Source organism: Mustela erminea, chromosome 18 (genome assembly GCF_009829155.1).
Source record: "Mustela erminea isolate mMusErm1 chromosome 18, mMusErm1.Pri, whole genome shotgun sequence".
Lineage (NCBI taxonomy): Eukaryota > Metazoa > Chordata > Mammalia > Carnivora > Mustelidae > Mustela > Mustela erminea.
In genome coordinates this window covers 41,677,026-41,701,229 of record NC_045631.1, presented here as the reverse complement: position 1 = coordinate 41,701,229, position 24,204 = coordinate 41,677,026, and the positions used below count along the sequence as shown (strand labels likewise).

At 52.0% G+C, this 24,204-nt stretch overlaps 1 protein-coding gene and 1 pseudogene across 2 annotated transcripts in view; both read left to right on the top strand.

Moving 5' to 3' along the window:
* Positions 1–9,481: 9,481 nt before the first annotated feature.
* ACLY (ATP citrate lyase) overlaps positions 9,482–24,204 on the top strand; it is a 43,617-nt gene continuing 28,894 nt past the window's right edge. For both annotated transcript variants that reach the window (XM_032320050.1, XM_032320049.1), the window contains exons 1-10: positions 9,482–9,624; positions 13,830–14,011; positions 15,125–15,247; positions 16,961–17,023; positions 17,471–17,661; positions 18,163–18,242; positions 20,126–20,256; positions 21,056–21,174; positions 22,035–22,171; positions 22,930–22,991. In XM_032320050.1, coding sequence (XP_032175941.1) covers positions 13,853–14,011; positions 15,125–15,247; positions 16,961–17,023; positions 17,471–17,661; positions 18,163–18,242; positions 20,126–20,256; positions 21,056–21,174; positions 22,035–22,171; positions 22,930–22,991 — 1,065 coding nt within the window. In that variant the 5' untranslated portion in view covers positions 9,482–9,624; positions 13,830–13,852. The remainder of the gene's footprint in view (positions 9,625–13,829; positions 14,012–15,124; positions 15,248–16,960; positions 17,024–17,470; positions 17,662–18,162; positions 18,243–20,125; positions 20,257–21,055; positions 21,175–22,034; positions 22,172–22,929; positions 22,992–24,204) is intronic.
* LOC116577184 lies at positions 18,251–19,629 on the top strand (annotated as a pseudogene).

The following is a 24,204-nucleotide window of genomic DNA, read 5'->3' as shown; positions in this document are numbered from 1 at the left end:
GAATTTACAGCCAGTAAAGGTTGGAAGAGGATTGAGGGCAGAATTCCAAATAGGGATAAGGTATACGTGGCAAGGACATGTGCACCTTGTACCGCCACATTCAGGATGTGAGGATTTGCAAAGGATATCATGAAGACAACGTTGGGTTCAACCTTAATTTAACACATTTACTGAGCACCTGCTAGTGGTAGGCTCTGATCAAGGCCTCTCCGCACGTCTCTTTCTATTCCCTCACTCTCTTGGGCCAAAAAGGTAGACTAGATTCTGCTAGGTTCCTGCGAACACCCTGCCTTTGCAACATTACTTTTAAAAAACATCAATTTCCAAAGCCAATGAGATCTTGACCTCCATTAAGGCAGGGACCCTGTCATAACCTTGTGTTTCCAGAATTCAACCGTCTGGCACATAGTAGGAGCTAAATAAATCATTCTTAAAGTTTAAATAGTTAAGAGATGGTTTTAACTCTACACACGTACACACCAATGATTACATGTAAAGCTGGAGAAATCTGAGTAAGATCGGTGGATCATATCAGCGTCTGTTTTCTGTTGTTCTTGTACTTGAGTTTTTCAGGATGTTACCATTTTTAGGGGAACCGGGGAAAGGGTACATGGATCTTTTTTTTTTTTTTTAAGATTTTATTTATTTATTAGAGAGAGAGAGGGAGAGGACACAGGTAGGGGGAGTTGGAGAGGGAGAAGCAGGCTTCCTGCAGAGCAAGGAGCCAGATGAGGGGCTCCATCCCAGGACCCCAGGATCACAACCTGAGCCCAAGGCAGATGCTTAATTACTGAGCCACCCAAGCACCCCCTTTTTATTATTTCTTACAACTGACTATGAATATATAATTATTTCAAAATAAAAGTGTAATTAAGAAAAGAATGCCTTTAATGCCAAGATAAAATAATAATAATAATAATATGGTTTCTTCCTTGGAAGTGTCTGGTCTAGTCAGGGAGGAAGATGCATAGACAATAATGACTTCCCAAAGTGATGTTGAGTTATTCGAAGTTCTGTGTGCCTATGAAGGAGATGAGAACAGATGAGTGAAAAACTCGGTCAGGAGCTCTGCTGGATTAGAGACAGATTTACAGAAGAGGTCACATTTGAGCCGAGGGTGAGTAGGAATGGTGCCCAAGAGACCTAAGTAGGGAAAGAGGTAAACAAAGGCCAGTGGTGTGTAAGGAGCTGCAGCCCTATGCACTGGAGTGAAACTCATCCTGTTCTATGTTATTAAGATGGGCACATGGGTGAGTTGAACACATTGCTGAAGTGACCAGAAGTTAATTGGAAAATCCTCCGGCGAAGAGGAAATCTATAGGTTTAATTCAATCTCAATTAAAAAAAAAAAAGTTTTTAAATAATTGACAAGCTGAGGGGCACCTGGGTGGCTCAGTGGGATGAGTGTCCACCTTCAGCTCAGGTCATGATCCACTGAGCCCCGCATAAGGCTCCCTGCTTGGTGGGGAGCCTGCTTCTCCCTCTCCTTCTGCCCCTACCCCTCACTAGTGTTCTCTCTCTTGCTCTGCTCTCTTTCTCTCAAATAAGTAATTTTTTTTTAAGCTTTAAAATAATATTTGTTTAAAAAAATTTTTAAATATACAATTCTATAAATACATACTTAATCAACCAAAAACAAAACAGTGCCTCCTAGGAATATGGAAGTAGGGCAGGGAGGGATAGAATACAAAGGAGTACGAGAGGATTTGGGGGTTGGGGGTGAAGGATATATGCATTACCTTGACTGTATTTTCACGAAGTATACCAGTGTTAAAACTCATCAGGTTGTACACATTAATTGTGTACAGTTTATTGTACATCAATTAAGCACCAGTAAAGCTGTTACAAAAAAAAAAAAAAAAAAAAAAGCACAGTTAGGGGACATCAAGGTAGCTCAGTCGGTTAAGCTCCTGACTTGATTTCAGCTCAGGTCAAGATCTCTGGGTTGTGACATCGAGCCTGTGTAGGCTCTGCCCTCAACAGGGAGTCTGCTTGAGATTCTCTCTCCCTCTGCCTCTCCACCTGTTCGTTCTCTCATACTCTCTGTCTCTAAAAAATAAATAAATAAGGGGGGTGGGAGGTCGGGGTACCAGGTGGTGGGTATTATAGAGGGCACAGATTGCATGGAGCACTGGGTGTGGTACAAAAACAATGAATACTGTTATGCTGAAAATAAATTTTAAAAACTTTTTAACCCCCCCCCAAATACAGCTACATAGCAATAATACTGTGTGTTTTTTTGATGGATTACAGAGCTCTTTGTGATCTTGAAAGAATCCTGATGATGGATGGAGTCACACACTATTTTCCTGGTTTCTTAGATGAAACAATGAGGCTGAGAGAAGTGGCAGGGCTTTCCCAAAACCGCATCACCAGGAAATAGGTGAACTGGGCTGGGGCCCAGGCCTAGGTTGGATTGGTTAGGGTCAAAAGGCCTAGAATTTGTTCCCAACCTGTTCCAGCCATTTATTAGCTGGGTTCCTTACATTATATCTCCCTTTTTTTCTTTATGTTTCCTTCTACTGTGAAATGTATCCTAGGTGCAAGAACATATATAAAATTTACATATACAGTTTATTAAATAACTATACAATGAACAGCCATGCAATCATCTCACAGGTAAGTCAAGAAACATTACCAACCCGGGGCTCCCTGTGAGACTCCTTCCCAATCACAATCTCATCCCTGCACTACCCCTTCTCCATGTAACCACCACCTTCCTGGTTACTGCCCTGGTCTGAGCCCTCACTGGCTCCCTCCAGGATTACTGTAATATCTTTCTAATTCTCTTTGTTCTACCCTTGCCTCCTTCCTTCTCAGCACAGCAGTTAGAATATTCCTTTAAAGAGGCACCTGGCTGGTTGAGTGGGTAGAGTATGTGACTCTTGATCTTGGGGTCATGAGTCTAAGTAAGTCCCGTGATGGGTGTAGAGCTTACTTTAAAAAAAAAAAAAGAAAGAAAAAAAGGGCACCTGGGTGGCTCAGTGGGTTGAGCCCCTGCCTTCGGCTCAGGTCGTGGTCTCAGGGTGCTGGGATTGAGTCCCACATCAGTCTTTCTTGCTCGGCGGGGAGCCTGCTTCTCCCTCTCTCTCTGCCTGCCTCTCTGCCTACTTGTGATCTCTCTCTGTGTCAAATAAATAAATAAATATCTTTTTTTTAAAGATTTTTTTATTTATTTGTCAGAGACAGAGGGAGAGAGAGTGAGCGAGCACAGGCAGACAGAGAGGCAGGCAGAGGCAGAGGGAGAAGCAGGCTCCCTGCCGGGCAAGGAGCACGATGTGGGACTCAATCCCAGGACCCTGGGATGATGACCTGAGCCTAAGGCAGCTGCTTAACCAACTGAGCCACCTAGGCGTCCCAATAAATATCTTTTTAAAAAAGGATGTTAAAAAAAATAATAAAATTGCCCTATTAAAAAAATATATTCCTTTTAAAATACAAGTCAGATCCTGTCATTTTTATGTTCAAAACCCTACAGTTGCACACAGAATAAAAGCTACTCTCCCCATCACTCCCTGTGCTCTGGCCACCTGGCCTCTTAACTCTTCCTTGAACAGGAAAATAGCAGACATGCTCCTCCTGGCGCCTTCACTCTGGGTGTTCTTGCAGCCCCAAATGGCTTGAAATTGGGTCTGGACTGCTCCCCCCTGGCTACTTAACTGACCTTCTCCCCTCCTTCCTGTATTCAAATTTCTCCTCTGTAATGAGGCTTCCCCCAACCACCCTATTTAAACTGTAACCTTGGGCGCCTGGGTGGCTCAGTGGGTTAAGCCTCTGCCTTAGGCTCTGTTTTAGTATATGTGCTGCCAAAGCGAGCACTCTGCCTTCGGCTCAGGTCATGATCTCAGCGTCCTGGGATCGAGTCCTGCATTGGGCTCCCTGCTTGGCAGGGAGTCTGCTTCCTCCTCTCTCTCTCTGCCTGCCTCTCTGCCTACTTGTGATCTCCGTCAAATAAATAAATAAAATCTTAAAAACAAACAAAAAAACAACTGCAACCTCTTTGTCCTTGTTTACTGCTGTTTCCTGGATAAAATGGGAGCTAAGCAAGGCTGAACATCTTTGCTTGTCCGATTCATTGTTGCTCCCGTGCCTACAACAGAACACACTGCAGGTGTTCAGTCAAGATGGATTGAATGAAAGAACTAGAATCCAGTTTTTTTGTAATAACCATTTCCTTGCTTTTCTTGGCACCTTTCCCACCTATGTATCCATTCCAAATAGTTAGAACTTAGGGGGCACCACAGTGGCTCAGTCATTAAGCATCTGCCTTCAGCTCAGGTCCTGATCCCAGGATCCTGGGATCGAGCTTCATGTCGGGCTCCCTGCTCAGTGGGGAGTCTGCTTCACCCTCTCCCACTCCCCCTGCTTGTGTTCCCTCTCTCATCATCTCTCGGTCAAATAAATAAATACAATCTTTAAAAAAAAAATAGAATTTAGGTTTGTTTGTTTGTTTTAACTCAATGTAAATTGAAACATACTGCATATGTACCTTCTATGTTCTATTTTCTTTTGCTCAACATTATGTTTTTGGGATTCATTCAAGTTGTTGTGTGTGGCTGCAATTCATTCATTTTCCCCTGCTGTCAAGTTTTTCCTTGCGTGAATCATATCACAACCTATCCAACCATTCAACCTTTGAAGGAAGTCTGGGCTCTGCCCAGTTTTTGGACAATCTCCCAGGCATTTCCAGGCACACATGTATATGAGACTCTCCTGGGTATACCTAGGAGTGGCGCTGCAAGTTCTTCGTGTATGTGTCTCTTCAGTTTTATGAGATAATGCCAGATGGTTTCCAAAGTGACGCATCCATCTGCCCTCCCTAGGTCTGCCCATCTGCAGCCTGGTCTCTCCTTTGGGCCCTTGTGTCGCCTGTATTACCTTTGTAAAATAAGGATTGGACAAAGGGATTTCTGAGGTCTCTTTTGAGTCTGATGTTCTGTGATTCTGTGATCAAGGAGGCCTAAATAAGCAGCACCACATCCTTGAGGCAGCGCTTAAGTTCCAGGGAGACAGGCAAGTGCAACTCGTGCATGGAAGGAGGCCTTCAGGCCCCCACGGTTGAGGCACAGTCCTAGACTCTAAAGACTGGGGTCAAGGTAGGGACTCTGGCCCTCACAAAGGCTGGCAATTCTCATCCATACCACAACTTCTGCTTCCGCCTGCCCTTCCAAGAATTTCCAAACACAGAACATGGCAAAGAGACGCAAGAGCAAAAGTAATAAATTCGTTCAGAGATGAAGTTAACAGTGTCAAGTCAAAGTCAAGGGTAAGTGATGTGTTTTTGGGAGGAGCTGCAGGTTCGGTCTGGACAGGAAATGGCATACAGTTTTCCTAAGGGGAGGCATTTTGAAAGAGGAAGAGAAGAAGGAATTTCCCAGGAACACACCTGGTGAGGATGAAGCAGTGGCAATTTTTTAAATTTTTTAATTTATTTTAGAAAGAGAGAATGCAAGAGAGAGAGCAGGAGCAGGGGGCAGAGGAAGAAGCAGACACCCTGCTGAACAGGGAGCCCAGTGTGGGGCTTGATCCCAGGACCCCAAGATCATGACCCGAGCTAAAGGCCGGTGCTTAACCGACTGAGCCACCCACGTGCCCCAATGGCAATTTTTAAAAAAAGATTTTATTCATTTATTTTATAGACAGAGATCACAAGTAGACAGAGTCAGGCAGAGACAGAGAGTGGGAAGCAGACTCCCTGCTGAGCAGAGAGCTTGAGTGAGGAACTCGATCCCAGGACTCTGAGAGCATGACCTGAGCAGAAGGCAGTGGCTTAACCCATTGAGACACCCAGGCACCACCACCCCCACCTCCGCCCAGACCCAGTGGCAATTTTTTTTTTTTTTAAAGATTTTATTTATTTATTTGACAGAGAGAAATCACAAGTAGATGGAGAGGCAGGCAGAGAGAGAGAGGGAAGCAGGCTCTCCGCTGAGCAGAGAGCCCGATGCGGGACTCGATCCCAGGACTCTGAGATCATGACCTGAGCCGAAGGCAGCGGCTTAACCCACTGAGCCACCCAGGCGCCCCCCAGTGGCAATTTTTAAGACAGAGTGAGGGCAGAGCTGGGAGCAGACTCTGGGAAGAGGTCAGACAGGAGCTGCCTGAGCTGGCTGGAGAATGTTTCCTGTGCCCAGAAGCTGGCTCTGGCCACATCTCCCTGGGGAGTTTCCCCAGGACACCCCGGGGTCTTGGCCTTTGGTTACAATTGGAGATTGGTCGGTGCTGGGCAAAAAGTGAAAACTGCAAGACCGAGAAGCTGCCCGGTTCTTTATAGGGCAGGTCATAATGGGCCTCCGGTGTAAACCCCTATGTCTGGTTGTTGCTGGGAGACATGTGGGTTTAGAACTGCACACACAGGTAGATGCTTATCCTGGCTGCATCTCTTCCTTCCTCTTCCATCCTCCTATAATTTCTTTCCTTCGTTTACATGTTCATTCCAGCATTTATTCAGACATATATACGGTGAGTGCTTAACGTGTGCCTACCCCCAGGATGTCAAAAGGAACAGGGCACCGTCCTGGGTTTTGAGGCGCTTCCAGCCAAGTGGGGGGAGAATCACTAGATCTGATTTTCTTTCCCTCCTCCTCACCTACTAGGTGGTAATGGACAGGGCGAGACACCTGCCAAAGGGTCAGTTGCTCACCTGCAAACCATGACGAAGCTTGGCTCAAGGGGTTGCCATGTGGAGTCTGCTTTGGCACCCATCCCTTTCACGTAATAGGTGTTCAATGAATAGTAACTAAAGTGGATTAAATCTAGGAGGGAGGCAGTGGGTAGTCAGTCCAGTGCTACTGGGGTAGAATGCCTGTGGCCTGCGCACAGAGATTGTGCCTATATTCTCCTGTATCTGGTGACATGGACTTGTCTTCCAACCCAATATAGAAGAAGAGGGAGGTGATTCAAATGGCAAACACAGGAGAGTTTAGAGCTTTTAAGTCAGGAAGGTAAGAAAATGGGGCCCAGATTAATCATTTTGGAGCAGAAAAGTTTCTGTGGGAGCATGGTGGAGTAATGAGACAGTTTTTCCTGGAGGGATTGAGAGCTGTTGGAGAAAGACCTAGAATGGAACCACTCAGAGAACTGAAAAATCCCACTGCTTGGCTGGCTCGTGGAAACTCTGGTCCACACCTCTCCTCTCTCACTTCCTAGGAAGCTCCTTTCTTGTTGCCCCCTTCCAGAATTACTCACATGTAGGCCTGGCAACTCCTATATGGGGAACACAATCTCTCAGCAAATATTTATTGAGTGTTTACTACATACCAGGCCCTATTCAAAGTGTTGGAGACCCAGCAGTGAAGAAAACAAAGAGCTTGATCTTCAGGTACATATGCACATGTATAGCAGATGGACAAATTGTTAGAACTGGAATTGCTGGGGCAAAACCATGGGCATTGAAAATTATTATCGATATTGGCAAATTGATGAACATTTTGTTACAGTTTATGTTCTACATGACTCTACAGTTATGGATGAGGCTTTCTGGATGAGTGTATCTTTCTGACCAGAAGGATCATTTCTACACAAGTGATTCCTCCTGACTACAACCTTCTTGCTAGCCTCCAAACATCTGGAGTTGCTATCTCCCCAATGCCACAAATGGAGAACTTTTTTTTTTTTTTTTGAGTACTTCTACAATTATTATTATTATTATTATTATTATTATTATTATTTATTTGACAGAGATCACAAGTAGGCAGAGAGGCAGGCAGAGAGAGAGAGAGAGGAGGAAGTAGGCTTCCTGCCGAGCAGAGAGCCCGATACGGGGCTCGATCCCAGGACCCTGAGATCATGACCCCAGCCAAAGGCAGAGGCTTCAACCCACTGAACCACCCAGGCGCCCCCTGGAGTACTTCTTCATAGGAGATGTTTTCTTTATCTACTGAGAGGTGACCCTTCAAGATTTGTGCTTTTGGGGTAGATCCTTGATAGGGCTGGAGTTCAATCCATACAGGAATAGAAGACTCTTAAGGATTACCAGCAGAGAGGAGGTGAAGAGTTGTTCTTTCAAAAGGATGATTGGGGGCACCTGGGTGGCTCAGTGGGTTAAGCCGCTGCCTTCGGCTCAGGTCATGATCTCAGGGTCCTGGGATCGAGTCCCGCATGGGTCTCTCTGCTCAGCAGGGAGCCTGCTTCCCTCTCTCTCTCTCTCTCTGCCTGCCTCTCTGCCTACTTGTGATCTCTCTCTGTCAAATAAATACATAAAATCTTAAAAAAAAAAAAAAACAAAAAAGGATGATTGGGAGGAAAGGGACCAGAAAGTGACATCATCAGGGATCATTTGGTTCAGGTATGGGTAGCAAATTTAGCTGTCTGCCACACTCCTGACTACAACTGGATTGGGGGAAGGAGGGCTTCCTTAAGTTTTTGTCCACAAGAATGTCGCAACGTTGTTGCAGCGTCAGTATGACCCGGGTGCTTGGCAGGGGCACAGGCATGGCGATTCTCTGCACACACTGGGCTGACCCTTTCACCTGATCTGGCCACGGCTCCATTGGTTCTCCCTCCTGGGGATAGGTAGCTGTTAGGGTCAAATAAGTGCTCAGAAGACCTACAGGACTGGGGTGAATCAGGAGCAGTAAATATATGTCCTGGTTTCCAGGACTGCCTGATTTCAAATATTCTGCTCCCCTAGTTCACTGGCACCTGTCAGACCGGGTGATCCAGTTTTTGGTTTGGAAAATAGCCTGTCTCACGGGCAGTGAAGAAAGGGGAGGTAACAGTTCATTCATTCCAGTGTGGAAGCTTGGGATGGGGGGATAAGGGGAAGGAGACCCGCAGAGATAGCCTCGCCCTGCGTTGCTAGTATCTGCTAGTATCTCCCGTTCAGTTCTCAGCTCTGCGAGAAGTGAGCGGGACGCAAAACGGTGTGACAAGCACCCACCAGCCCCACTCACTCCACTCCATTCCGGCCCTATCCCACATTGGGAGGTCTGATCTGATCTCTCAGTCTTGTCCCACCGGCTCAATGGAGAGGGCCCATGAGCAAATGCAAAAGCAGTCTGCCACAGCTATGTGAAAAGCCGGGCTAAACAACTGGGTTCAGTGTGGTCGATTTTAGGTAGCTGGGATACGGACATTAGTTTCTCCCAAAGGGAGAGAAGGCGGAGTCTCCCGGTCCCCAAAACTGTGCTACAGCGGGATCCGCCAAACCCACCCCCCGAACGCTACCTTCCGAGCGGCGGTCGGCCCAGCCCCTAAGTGATCAGGCCACCGCCCCCTGCCCCGTACTTTCTCCTCGCAGCGTAGCCCGGCCCATCTCCCCACACCGAGGCCCCGCCCCCGTCCCCGCCCCAGTCCTGTGGACTCCGAAGAGGCGGTGCCCGCCAGCCGTCTGGACGGACGCTCCAGATGGACTACAAGTCCCAGCAGCCCTTGAGTCCCGCCCCTGGGGGCGGAGCTATACCGGGCAGCGAATTGGGAGGAGCTCTGGCGCTCAGGCTAGGGAACGCGTGTGACCAATCGCGGGACCTCTCGCGCCGTGAGCCGATGGGGGCGGGGAGAAGCCCGTAGGGGCCAGGACAAAAGCCGGATCCCGGGCTGCTGCTTGAGGCTGGAGCGCTCCGGGCTTTGGGCGGTGAGGCGGGGCCTGCGGAGGGAGCGCCGCGCACGGACTCTTGCAGAGAGGTTAGTAGCGGGCAGCTGCTTTCGCGAGAGGGACCCCACCTGCCCCAGGAGCTTCCCGCCTCCCTCCCCCAACCCGGAACCGCCTTCCCGGACGCCGGCTTGGTGCTCACGTGTCGTCGCTGCACCTGCTTAGAAGTTTTGGGGGTCTTCGCTTTAGGTTAGCCTTCGCTCGGAACCCCGGCCGGTGGCCGCGTGTGGACTACCCCACCCCCACACTCCCGCATTCCAGTTTCTGGGAGTTTGCACAGGGTGTGCCGTCGTACTGGCTTCTCTTCCCTCCGCCAAACTGCATTTGCACTTTCCAGGCGCCCCTTACCCCGACCGGGGCCGGTCCTCGAGCCTCTTCGGGCTTTCGCGGGCTCCCTGTTGTCCCCATCCGGGTCTCCCCACCGGATGCGGGGGACGGGAAGTAGAAAGAGTCGTGGCCACTCGCCCCACTCCTACCCGGGCACAGGCCCTTCCTCTGTTTTTCGTGGAGAGTCGACTGAGTCTCGCGCCGAGAAAGTGGAGGGAGCGAGTGGGGCGCGCAGCCTTGGCGGGCCACGCGGGGCCGGGCTGCTCCAGGGTGCCCGAGGCCTGGCCGCGCCGCCAGGACCTGCCTGTGGGGCAGCGGCGCGGGAAGGACTCTCCTCGCCCTGGAGGTGCCGTCGCGCCCAGCGTCTAAGCGACAGATGGCCGGGGTGCCAGACCCCCTCCCCACGTCAGGCGCTGACACGGAGCCCGGCCGAGGCTGGATCCTGAAGGAGCCCGAGGATGCTGCCGCCGCCCTCCTGTAGGGCCTGGCAGAGGGCCAGACCCAGCGCCGTCTGCCCTCTCCAACCTTGGCAGATACTGTGCAATACCGAGGACTTCTGCCACTGGGTGGTCCCCTGGGGTCTGCATGGCTGGAGGACTTTGGAGAGCGGGGAGGAGCAGTGCATGGCAGTTTGGCCAGGCAGCCCCCTCCTTCCACTCTTCCAACTTTGCTCTTTCAGCAGCGCAGGTCCTTGAATATCTGAAGTACTGGGTGAGGGAAAGCTGGTAGACCCCAGCTGCTCAGGGCTGGTGATTTTCATTTCTGAGCAACAGAATTTCTGTTCAACAGCGTGGGCCAGCGTGACGGAAAGAGCCCTTGGACATGGGGCACATTCTGACACTATGCTTGCTGTAGTAGGGGACCTTCACAGAGTTCTGCCTCTCCCCTTCACCCCAGGAATTGCTTGTCCTCTCAAAAACAAAACCCACACCAATACTATGGAAGCTAATCTAGAGAAGAGTGCTCTTTGTCTTTCCAGAGAGAGACCCTAAGTAGCATCCCCAGTGCTTCCTCTGCACTGGCTTTGTCCCCGCTGTGCGTTCCCGGGGCACAGGCTCCTTTCATTCAGCCTTGCTGTGGGTTGCTTCAGTCCTCAGTGGCTGCCGTGGAGGAACCCAATCCTGGGTCACTTACCTGTCTGCAGAAAAGACCCCATTCAGCTCATAAAGTCCTTCCTATCCTATCGGGGAGATAGAGTGAGAGAGAAAGAGAGTGTGTATTTGTGATCAAGTTCCTTGACGTGATTACCCCCAAGTGATTTATACTTTTACTTGTTATTAGATGACCGTTCCTGGGGCCCCAAAGCAGACCCCTGGGATCTTAGCTCTGTCCTAAATCCCCCTATCATCAGTTCGTCAGCATATTTAGTTCCTGGGGAGGCAGCCTAAGACTTCGGTGGGGTCGATCTCCAGACCCAGATTGGTCTACACTTTTTTTTTTAACACTTAAGTCCCAGTGTCACTAGAGTAGATGCTCATAACAGGTGGTCTGTGGTCACAATCATAAACACCTTAAAATGATATCCAGGGTCAGGTAGGGGCACATTTTTCTGGGCTTCAGGTGCTCAGGAGTCTGAGACCTCAAATGGGTTAAGAGCCACTGCCCTAGAGAGACTTCTGGGACCCCTCTGAACATTTCATTTGCAAGTTTTCTCCATCCCGGCTACTCCCTGGGTTTGTGAGCCTTACCCTGCATTGGTGACTATGCAGAGGCCAGATTCTTTCCCCACGGTTACTCTATCGTAAATCCTGTCTTGGCCTTGAAAGGGTCTGCCCCATCTAAGCCAAAGTGCTCTGGTGGCATATCTGTTGTTTTGGTAAGCTGGCAAATCTGTTCTATCCTGTATCGTCCCCGTGTTGTGTCTCCTTACCCCACCTCCCTATATGCGGTAGAAATGAACTCTTGGTTCTGAGATTTGATCTGGGGCTCAATAAGTTGGAGATTTTTCAGCCCAGAACATCCCTTTTCTCAGCCTTATCCTTTGCCTGCTTTGGAAGGTGCCAGATTGGGGGGGTGGGGGTTGAGACATTGTTCTGGTAGTGTGTATCAGACTGCTTTCTGCTGGGGAGGCTTAGCTGAGGGGTTCCTTCGTCCTGGAGTTTGATGTGTCTGAACCACTGAGGGTGGTCAGCAGCTGCCCTGAGTCTCCTTTCCCTGTCTGATCTGCCCTGGGTTGCACTCTGTTTGGGAGGTGGGGGCAGGTGTACCCATCTGATTTCAGGACCAGTTTTTCTGGTCTGAAGTCAAGAAGGTTGGGAAATGGAGCTGGAGTGGGTGGGGGGTGGAGGACTATGGGACACTGGGGCCAGCTGAGGCATCACCTTTGGAAACTCATGTTGAGTTGGAGCCGGAAGTCATCCCAGGGGAAGGCCAGAAAAGGGAACATTTCTTTTGAGCCCCTTCCCAGCTACCCCACTTTGGGCCAGACACCAGACTGAAAGCACCCATTGTGCTAAGCTAGAGACGAGCTGGGAGGCTGAGGGGGCCAGCCAAGCCAGGCTTAGAACCTGAAGCCCCAGCCTGGCCAGTTGGGAGAGAAGTGGAGTGTGTCCTCTGGAACTTTGGCCTTCCCCCGAGCTGGGGATGGAGACCAACCTTCCTGGGTGTATAAATGAGCCCAGTCTCTAACCCCACCCTCCTTCATTTGAACTTGACTTTTTTTCCCCAGCAATTTCAGCAGCTTCAGTTCTGGATCTTCGTGGGAGAGATTGGAATGACTTTTCCTGATCTGGCCAAACTCTTAGCGTGAATGATGGTTTGCTTTCCCTCCTCTTGCCTCTGTTCCTCTTCCCAACTTGCTTCTCTCTCTCTCTACCCAAGAGAGAATGGATGTGTCAGGGCACAGCAGTGGGAGTGGGGGAAGATAAAGAAATTGTCGTCACAGACCCTTCTGTGAGGTGAAGGGGGACCCGGCCTGGCCTTGGGAGAAAAACTCTCAGACTGAGGTGTGAGATTGTCTGGGGACCAGGAATAAGAGGTTTTGGGTTCAGGTCCTGCATCCCCCTTATTAGTTTGACTTTTTGGGCAAGTTACCTTAATTCCTCTGAGCTTTTAGTCCTCATCTAAGAAATGGGTATATTTCAGTGTGCCTCACAGGAGTGTCTCCATGTGTGTGACAGAGGATGACTTCTCCCCCAGTTCTGGCTCAGTTAGAAGTGACCAGTATAGGGCAGTCCCTAGGGATGCCTGTGTTTTGCTTAGAGCTAGATGATTCAGTGGGGCGGGTGGGATGCACTGAAGGTCACTGTTCCCCTGCCCTGTGTCTGCTCTGAACTCAGGGACAGGAGTCTAGTGTCCTGGGAGAAATAAACTCTGAGATGACGCTTCCTCTTGGCTCCTCGGGGGCTTGATCCTGCTTGAGGTTAAGTAACTCACTGCCTGGCCCTCAGCCTGGTGAGGAGTATAAGTGTGTGAAGTGGGTGAGTCTGGGTGTGGGGGAGACAAAACCTGTAGGGGGAGTAAAGGCAGCATTGCACAATTCTGGCTGGGCGCCCCATAGGTCACAGAACCAAAGGGTGTGTTCCAGTGTCTGTGTGGGACCTCGGGTGGGACCAGTGCTCCGGTTTGGATCACATCACTGATATTCCTGTCTCCCCATCCAGCTGCCTTTTGTTCCAAGATAAATGTAAGCTGGTTTGCTGAGAAGAAGTAAGAGACCGGGTTGAGGCCAAGAGTCCCGGGGAAGAGGCCACCTTTGTCTTTCTCCATCATCTTCTCTCTCCCATCATTTCCTGGTCCTCCTTTCTGGCCCTCAGAAGTGCTCATTGAGATCTGCCTTCCATCCCTCCTGCTGCGCCAGTCCTCATTCCCTCTCTTGAGGAGCACCGAGATCTGGTTTTATTGTTTGGGGGCCACAAGACATGGGTCTGTTTCCCCTGCCCCCTCCCACCAACTCCTGTTCCCCCACCAGGTAGAGCAGGTCCCTCTCCAGCCATGTCGGCCAAGGCGATTTCGGAGCAGACTGGCAAAGAACTCCTTTACAAGTACATCTGCACCACCTCGGCCATCCAGAACCGGTTCAAGTATGCCCGGGTCACCCCTGACACAGACTGGGCCCGGCTGCTGCAAGACCACCCTTGGCTCCTCAGCCAGGTGAGCCCGCCCTCGCCGGACCCTTCTTCCGTGCCCGGGGTCAAAGGAAGAGGAAGGGTGGGTTTGGTGGAGACGGCGTAGCAGGTCACATGATGGCAGACTGCCCACATCATTGGGCAGCATGCAGTGGGCCGAGCGGGGTTTCATGTTCTGCCGTGGGCCCCACATGTCAAGGTGCCCTGGGAGAGCACGTGGGCTTGGAGCTAGAAAAACTGGAGTCCAGGTCGAAGCTCTCTGTTGATATACCATGTTACCTGGAGCAAGCCTTTACCTTTCTTGAGTGTCCGGTTCCCCGTCTGTCGGATGGGTGGAACGCTCACCTGTGAGCTGTCCGGTTCAGCAGTAATGTCTGGAAAGCATTCAGTGTGCCAGCCGGCACTTGGTCGGTGCTCAGGGAAAGTAGGTGTGTGCCCCACTCCCCCAGGTGGACACAGCAGGAGTGTCACAGGTCTATGAGGAAGCGTGCCATGGGCTCTGTGTAGAGTGGCCAGCAGCCTTGGGCGGCCAGCGTGGAGTTGAGCCTCCTCTGTCCGGCTCCCTGCAGGGCCACTGTTGGGAAGGGGAGACTTCCCGGGCTGGGCCCAGGGAGCAGAACCAGGACCCATGGCGGCTTCCGAGGGTGCGCGTTCCGTCCCACTGCCTCAGGAGGTGATGCCTCCCATGGCTCACAGTGTGTGAGCGATGCTTAGGGTCTACTTGCTGGCCTTATCGGCAGGATCAAGGACCGGGATGGAACTGACCAGATCTCTAAGGCCCTTTGTCACCCCAGGGCTATCCGTCTGCCCCTCCTTTTGGAGCACAGGTGCTGGTCCATATTCTGAGGACTTCGTGGTTCAGTGAAGCTAAGATAGCGCATAGGGAGGTTAGGGAATCACTCATTCAGCTGGTACTCCGTGCCAGGCCCCATCCTAGGCACGGATGGCTCTAGATCCCTGGCTGTCAAAAGAAAGGTATAGGCTGGGATAGGGGAGGGAAGCTTCTAGGAGTTGACCTGAAGAATGAGTAAGTGGATTGGAAGCCATACAGGCTGTTCTGTGCTTTGGGACCCCAAACTATAGCCTTTGGCTCTCCTTTTTCTTTCCTTGCTCTAAGTACAAACCCCTCTCGTTCCAGAGCTTGGTGGTCAAGCCAGACCAGCTGATCAAACGGCGTGGAAAGCTAGGCCTTGTGGGAGTCAACCTCACTCTGGAAGGCGTTAAGTCCTGGCTGAAACCACGGCTGGGGCAGGAGACCACCGTGAGTGCATGGGAACAGCCGGGTGGAGGCAATGTGGGAACAGAAGCAGAGGCGGTCCCCTCCAGATCAGGAGGGTGCGTGGATCACCCCACACCCAGCCACCCTGCAGCGTGGGGAAGGCGAGGGTCCCGCAGGGCTAACTTGAGCAGGAGGGCCAGGCCTGCTGATCGCTTCCAGCTCTGCCATCAGTGAATGGCAAGAGGGGCTGCAGAGTCACCCCAACACAGTTTCTGGCCAGGTGGAAACGGTCTGTTTCTTAAAGGCAAACATGGAGATGGGTCTCTGAGGCCCTTTCTGGGAACTCCGTTCTTTTCAGTTTCCAGAAAGGGCACGGCAGCTCATGACGTGTATATCTAAGAGGGTGGGTAAGAAGAAGTTCCAGAAAGGAGAGGCAGACTCGTTTAGGCAGAGACGTTATGGGGCCAGAGCCTTGGATGAGGCTGTGAATACTGAAGGGTAAATTCGGTTCTTGGCTTCTCCCAGCTTGGTGGTTAATGTCAGCTCTGGAGATGAATGCTAGAGGGAGAGATGGTTCGGGAAGATCTAGGAGAGGCTCGGGGATAAAATTGTGGTTCTCCTTCTTGCTATTACAAGGGGCTGGGAAACAGGAAAGGGGGAGGGGGCTGAGGCGTCCCCGAGACCGGGGAGGGTGTGCTGTCCTGTCTTGGGTGACTGTGACCAGGAGTGTGCTGTCCTCTCCCTTGGCTGTCCCAGAAGTAGGATGAGGATGGTGGTGGAGCCAGCTTTCTCTCTCTCTGGTCTTTCTGAAATCAGCTCTTTGTGGTAATTTCCCAGTTTCTGGCTCTTGGAGTAAAGAGGGCTTTTGAAAGTCACCCGTGGACCAGGGGGCAGAGGGATCTTGACTGGCCTTTGTGCTTGCAGGCCTGTGGGGAGAGGACCGCAGGGTTGGGGGCTGAGTGGTACCCCCATGGCAGTCCTCATGCTCCCTTCTCCTTGGCTGGCTGTTGGGAGGGGGATGTCAGCGCCGGCAGGAGCGGGTCATTACCTCTGACAGATCACTGTCTGGTCCCTGACTCAGCAGTGACGCATGCGGGCGGGCGGGGGCTTCGGGACACACTGGGATGAGGGCTGTCTAGCCTCAGCGGCCGCCAGGAACACACTCAAACTGATTAGCTCTGCAGGCCTGTTGTCCTCAGCCAGAAAAGTGTGCGTGAAGTGTCCCCACGCCCCACCCCCACCCCCCCACCCTGCCCCCACCACCACCTCCCACTCCCATCCCTGCTCATTCCTTGGGCCTGGACTTCCGTCCTTGGTCTGGGTTTCTCTGCTTGAGCTCTGGGATGGAGAGCCTTGATTGGTCTGGGCTCTTTAATTTGTGCGACTGATGGCAGGAGGGAGAGGACTCCTGATGTCTGTGCTTCAGGGCTGGGGCAGCGTTGTCAGCCTAGCTCATTTTGTCAGCCTCAGAGAGGAGGCAGAACAAGAAGGTGTGAGGTCAATACACTTCCAGGTGTGGCCACCACAAGGGCAGTGGGCGGAAGAGGGGGATCTCGTGGAGACTGCTATAGCTTAGGGGTCTGGACACATTGCCCTGGTTTCTGGAAAAATCTCTCTCTGTCAGATGTTGTGGCCCTAGTACTTGGGTCCCGCCTCTGATGGGATGGCCGGGTGGAGGAGGCAGAGGTCAGCTGTCCTGCTCTGGGGAGCAAGGCCTGCTGTCCATCTAGACTTCAGCTTCCTCAATCCCCACAGGTGGGCAAGGCCAGAGGCTTCCTCAAGAATTTTCTGATCGAGCCCTTCGTTCCCCACAGTCAGGTATGTGTGAGGACCAAGCTGGGTCCTCTCCCTCCTCCCTTTGTGTTTGTTGACCCTAAAATGCGAAAGGAAGAAATCAAGCTGCTGGAGAAAAGTCAAAGGGACCACAGTCTCTGAAGTTGTACCTAGGGTCTGAGGGTGCCATGGAGCAGGGAGGCCAGAGACGGAGCAGGGAGGAGTGGGGGTTGGTCACAGAGGGGGCTGCTCAGTGCTCGGATGAGAAGGACTTGAATTGAAGGCAGGCACCCTTCCCCAGGTCAGGTCCCTGTGCCTGAGGCTGGACTGTCAGCTAGCTAGGCAGTGGCCTCTTCTCTCCCCTTCCTCTGAGGGGAAGATGGTGCGCAGGTATCCTGGGTGAGTGCTCTAGGGCTTTAGAAATGAAACCGCAGGGGTTGGACTCGCCAGTTCAGTGCTCCTCAACTGCCTGGTGCTGCCTTCCCCTTCAAGGCAGAGGAGTTCTACGTCTGCATCTATGCTACCCGAGAAGGGGACTACGTCCTGTTCCACCATGAAGGTGGGGTGGATGTGGGCGACGTGGATGCCAAAGCCCAGAAAATGCTCGTTGGCGTGGACAAGAAACTGAATCCTGAGGATGTCAAGAAACACCTGTTGGTCCATGCTCCTGGAGACAAGAAAGAGTTGAGTGAGAGGGAGGGCTGGCAGGGGGCGGCGGGGGGGGGGCGGGCAGGGGGGCAGCAGCGGCTGACAGCTCTGGGCATGGAGCAGGGAAGGAGGCAAGGCCGGCTTCCCTGTGTGGGCGTCCACCCTGCCTCACCCCAGCATCTGGGTGGGAGGGTAGGCACAGTCCTTCCCTGTCCCGAGGAGGGTGTTGGCTGCTGACGGGAGGCTGGCTCAGACTGAAACACGTTGTCTGTGTCTGTCACCTCGCTGCCCCTGTCTGTCTGGCGCCGCCGCCTCCAGCTTCATGCCTGACAGCTCCTTTCCGCCTCAGTGGCTGAAGAGTGATGTCCAGAGAGCAGGGTTCACTGAGGAAAGAGAGAGGGTGGCAGGGCCAGTATGGGGAAGTGGAGCTGTCCGTGGCAGTGAGAGATTGCTGTGGGGCGGGAGTGTTGGGGGGCTGCTGAGCCCGCTCCCTGGCTCCCTGAGGACTGACCATCCCTCTCTCCTTCCTCCTTTAGGATTCTGGCCAGTTTTATTTCCGGCCTCTTCAATTTCTATGAGGATTTGTACTTCACCTACCTCGAGATCAACCCCCTTGGTAACTGGCTGTGTTGGGGGAGGGAGGGTACTGAGCAAGGGGCAGTCATAACAGGGTCCCAGTGCCTGTGGTAACCCTGGCCTTGACCTTGGGAACATCAGACTGGCCCCCCCCACCCCGCTGCCCCCACTTATAGAGGGCACTATAGACTGGTGTATGTTTGCAGAGGGATATCTGGGCTCATGGAGTGCAGTCTCCTGTTTCTGAGCTCTCAGAAAACAGTGGTTATCCCTCTTCTAAACCAACCCCAGCTTTCTTCGATTTTAATTTCTTCTGTGATGGGGAAGTCCTGATTTTGACCTGGCTCTCTCCTGTGGTTATTCCTGCCAGTGGGTTAAGCTGAGCTACCAGGATTCGGGCTGCCTCTGCACTGACTTGACCACTCAGGCCCTTCTGTCCCCGCAGTGCTCCTGGAGCAGCTCCCAGGGGTGGGTCTGTCACTGAGCCCCAAGGCTGGGAACACATTAGTCCCAGCCTCTGGGCTGTGAGGGAAGAAGGTGGTACGAGCTGGCTCTGGCCAGGGCTGCTCAGGGCAAAGTCTGGTTCCAGATTCCAGCTGGGGATGCAGCCCCTAGAAGGAACCAGATGGCTCTCTGCTAACTTCATTAACTAAATGGCCCTGGGGTAAACGGAGGGTGTGCATCCAGTTAGTCAGCAGTAAATGAATCCTGGCTGGGGGCCCAGTGCACCCCGTGGCTCCTCACTCACCTAGACACTTAAGGTTTCCCATAGCCAACCCCAGGACACGGATATGTCCACCCCTGGGGGCAGGGTTTGTCTCCCAACAGCAGCCTGTACCTTAACACTTTTCGTTTTAAGGGCAAGGCTGTGGAAGGGTGAATGGTTAGGTTGAAGGCGTGGAATGCAGCATTTAAGAAAAAGTTGAAAAATTGCCACGGTGAGATCATCCAGTAGTGGCAGCCAGCGAGGAGACAAGGGCATGGCTGCGTGACGTTATGCCTCTCTTTGATGCGCAGGGAAGGCTGGGCCTTAACTTAGATCGCTGGGTGACAATCCAGAGTGCTCAGAATCGCTAGATTCCAGGTCGATGTTATACTTTTGAGAAAGAATGAATAGGACATGCGCCTGGAATCCGTGGTCCCCGTACAGAGAAAGAGTTCGAGACAGAATTTGACGATTTCGTAGAATGTCTGCTTCAGCAGGAAACGATGGAACGTCTAAGTGACGTCAGGAGGCAGCAGGATAAACTAATAAAGGAAGGAAAGTATGCGCCTCCACCTCCCCACGTGGGATCCCAGACCCAGAGCAGAGCTGCTGCTGACGGCTGGAGGCTGATTTTCTTGTTCTTTCTTCTCCCCAGGAAAGTTCAGTTACTAAAAACCTCTTTGTGAAAGTGTCTAAAAATAAAGGATTGCTCTATCCTGTTAAAAAAAAAAAAAAAAGAAAAAATTGCCGGGTTAGTTAAGAGTCCAACTCCTGATTTCTGCTCAGGTCATGATCTCATAGGTCATGGGATTGGGGGGTGGGGCTCAGCACTCAGCAGGGAGTCGCTTCTTTCCTTCTCCTTCTCCTCCTTCTGCCCCTCCCCCGACTTGCACACCTCCCCCCTAAATAAATACATACATACGTGCATACATAAATCAGTAGTTTTTAAAAATTGTCATGGCAACTAAAACAGACTTCCCTGTCACTTTACCTATAGGTCAGAGCGGAGGGGGGTGGTCTTAAATTATTTATTTTTCTTTTAATGGGGTACTGTGTGGAAGGGCCATCTGTTTTTTTTGTGGAGCTGGGTAGTTGCTGGGTCGGGGTGGGACCCCGGAGTGGGTGGTTGGTGTGTGGAGAAGCCTGTGGAGGGGTTTGGAGATCGGTGGTTGCCTCCACCCAGGGCCTGCCTCTGATTGCCTCTGTTTTTCTCACAGTTGTGACCAAAGATGGCGTCTATGTCCTTGACTTGGCGGCTAAGATAGATGCCACAGCCGACTACATCTGTAAAGTGAAGTGGGGTGATCTAGAGTTCCCTCCTCCCTTCGGGCGGGAGGCTTACCCAGAGGTAAGGCTGCTGTGGGGAGGAGGTGGTGGGTGAGGGGGCCCTGGGAGAAGGTGACTGGTCTCAGGGGAACATCGGGCACCACCACCACCACCACCACCCCTGCCGCCATGGGCTATATATTTGGCAGGAAAGGAAGGTTGAGAACCATTTAATTTTCTTAAAACCCCAAAGGAGGTGGGGGTGGGAGTCAGCCAAGCCTCTGAATCCTGGCCAGAAATCCTTTTAGACTTCTCTCTCAATCAACCTCCCTGGGTTCTTAACTTGATTTGTCGATAATTCCAAGTGGCTCTTGCTAATCCTGCCGGAGGAAGGTAGTTCTCTTGGCCACTTGCTGAGAATTTTAATTGCTCTTTCCCACCACCCCATCCTCTCAAGAGGTCCTCAGCAGGATCAGGCCTATGAGTCATAACCCGGGCCAGGGGAAGAGGTTGGGCGGGGAGAAGGGATGGGGCCTGTGATGAGCCAGGCAGGCAGACGCTGGGTGTGGGGGGCCATGATAGCAGCAGGGTGACCTAGTGAGGCTTGGGACTTGGGCAGAGGGCCAGGGGCTTGAGGTCAGAGACAAAGGAGTTGGGAAGTTTGTCCCCAGGTTGCGGCTATGGCCATACGTGATTTCGGTACTGGAGGACGTCCTCATGTTTCATCGCAGGCATCCTCTCTAAGGATCCTGCACAGCTCCTCTCCCTGACCCTATCAAGGCTTCAGGACCTCTTTATGTATCTCCAGGGAAAGAGGCAGGGTCCTGGGACCCAGTGAAGGGGGTACCCCCAGGACCCACCTGTTGCTCTCTGGTCTCTAGGAGGCTTACATTGCAGACCTGGATGCCAAAAGTGGGGCAAGCCTGAAGCTGACCTTGCTGAACCCCAAGGGAAGGATCTGGACCATGGTGGCCGGAGGCGGTGCCTCAGTCGTGTACAGGTGACAGAGGGGCTGCTGCAGGGAGTGGCAGCCGGGTCTGCCCGGAGTTCACATGTGCGTAGTCTGGATCAAATTGCCTCCCCTCCGAGTAGGGGTTGGGAATCTTCATTTTCTCCCCATGGTGCAGAACAGAAGCTCTGGTGAAAGCCTGTCCTCTGTGCTGTCTTCTGCAACTTTCTTGTTTGCTTCCAAATGAGGTCACTTTTATTAGTTTTAATCTTTGTAGTTAACAATACATGCTTCCTGCAGAGGTGTAGTAAATACAGAGAAGAACCTGAAGGTAACCCTTGCCTGGCTGTTTCCCCACCCCTCCTTCCTTTCCAGCTGTTTTAATGCCTGTGTATGTCTTCATACTTTCACACTTTATAGGAATATTAGGCTCATATTCTATACTCTTTGTGATAATTGGTGGTTTTTGTTTAAAGCACAGTAGGGATGTGCTCATTCCCAGGCAGGAGGCTGCTGTGTTCCCTTCTGTGCCTGGCTCAGCCCTCCTCTGGCTGCAACCATTTCACTCCTCCACTGGGCAGCCCGGCAGGGACTCCTGGCAGGGATTCCTGGACTGCATGGTTTTTCTTTATGTCTGGAAGCGCTCCTTGTTCCCTTGACTTCCCAGTGTCAGTCCTGAGCCCCACGATGGCCTGGGGCTAGCAGAGCTTACTGCCAGGGAGAGCCTGAGGCAGTGCAGTTCACTTTCAGGTGTGACTTTGGTGGACCATGGAGGGTCTGAGGCCCAAGGGGTCAGTCCTGTAGGCTGACTCTAGGGCTCTGGGGGCACCTGCTGTCCTCCTCAGCACCAAGCTGCCACCCTCTGCCACTGGAGTCCGAGCCAGCCTTGACTTCTTGTTTCTCCCCGGCAGTGACACCATCTGTGACTTAGGGGGTGTCAACGAACTGGCAAACTATGGGGAGTACTCGGGCGCCCCCAGCGAGCAGCAGACCTATGACTATGCCAAGACGATCCTCTCCCTCATGACCCGGGAGAAGCACCCAGATGGTGAGACCCACATGCTCCTTCCCCAGGATGGCCCCTTGTGCTGTAGTGGGAACAGCTCTGGGCGAGGACACACTGGGGTGGTGGTCCTGGTCCTTTGCGGCCTGGGGTTAGTCACCTAGCTTCTGGACCTCTGTTTCTCCAACTCTGCAATGGGCAGTGTGGCCTCTGTCGGATGGGGGGCTCCAGGGAGGCAAGGAAGTGATGTGTACAGAGAGCCCTACGAGCAGGTGCAAGGGCGGACGTAGCCGTGTGCTCTTACTGCCGTAAGCTCAGATCTTAGTGGCCTGCTTTTTTTTTTTTACATTTGTTGTTGGGTTTTTTTGTTGTTTGTTTGTTTGTTTTAGTGGCCCACTTCTATGTTTACTATCTGGGCTGTGGGATTCCCAGCTTCCCTTTACCACCTGTCCAGTATTTGGGGATTAAGTCTACCAGCTCCCCTTCCCTTGAGCCAGAAGAGATTCCGACCAGGGTTATCCACAGACCAAACTGAGTTTCTGAGTGCCAGTCAGGAACAATATAGAGGTTTGGTGGGTTTTCATTAACCACCTGCTTGGTGAGGCAGGTGATGGGAAGCCTAGTTGGTTAAGACTGAATGGATGTTGGGGAGGCCAGACTGCTCCCCACCGCACCCAACCCCTGTACTGATACCTCTTAACGCTTGGGGGACCTTTGCTTAGAGAGGAGAGAATACCCACAATTGGATTTCTGGTAAGACGTTCAAGTCTGCCTTTCTAATGACCCTTCTCCTCCAAACACAGGCAAGATCCTCATTATTGGAGGCAGCATCGCAAACTTCACCAATGTGGCTGCCACGTTCAAGGTAACCAGCCATGGAGGGCTGTGCAGTTTCTGGGGAATGTAGGTTTGGGGGAAGCCAGGAGGGGAGGTTTCTATAAGCCAGGTTTGAGGCAGAAACTGGGTACCATGATGTACCCATTTCAGTAGGGGCTCTTGTCCTGGGGTCCCTTGTTGGGGATGCTGAAGACACTGGGATAGATTCGGGTCTTCTCCAAAAGGTCAGAATGAGGAAAATGAATGGTCCAATGATCTGGGGCCCTTGTTCTTTCAGCCAGGGCCTGTCAGCCCGGGTCCCTGTGCACAGGTCAGGGGCATCGGCACACAGTTCAGAGTGTGAGGCTGGTCAGGAAGGGCGACAGCACTAATGGGGCTCGAGAGTCTCATCCCCTTCTGAGCAGCCACCTCAGGAGGCCAAGTCTTGCTCCGTACCATCTAGTGCTCAGTGGGGCTCTTCAGAAGAGCGTGTCCTACCTGGTAGTCACGTGTAAGTTTTGAGAGTTAATGAATAAACAAATGTCAGCCTTCAAAGTGATCCCTGAAGAAGCAGGGGACCAGGCCTCATCAGTCTTGCCTAAAACAGGGTCTCCTTAATTGTTCCTGATCAGCAGACAGATGGGAAGCAGGTGAACCTTCACAGCTTTGTGCTGACTTCCACACAACCGTGTAGTCCAGTGGAGGTCTTGGTAGGTAGGGTGCTCGGGTCTGGGGCTGGACCAGGTTTATAGCTTCAGGTGCAGTGCCATGGGTGACAGATGTCACATCCTGGACCCTGTAAACTTACCTTCTGTCTGGGGAGACAGAACTCCGTACATACCTGTTCTCCCAGATTGTTTCCAAGGTAGCTATTCATTACGAGTTCCCCAAAATTGCTGGAGGAAGTTTTAGTAGGAGTTGGATGTTTAAGTGGATCGTGGCCTGATAGCTCGGAGAACTCTTGCCTAGGACCCTGGCCTCGATTTCCCCCCAGACTGCAGTAAGTGACAAGGCTGACAGGAGCCAGCATCCCCGCGCATTGAGGGGTGTGACTCCCAGGTACCTCAGCAATAGCTCGTGTGCCCGCAAGTCCTGGGCCTTCTGGTTACTCGTGGGTGGTCTAGTCCACATGTGTGAAATTCTTGCCTGCCAGGGCCTGCCTGCCTTCTTCGCCAGAAGCAGCTCTCATGGCATACACCCTGGCGTGTTTATCAGGGTTATAAATAATTGACTTAGGACTGCCTGATTTTTAGTCATATGTC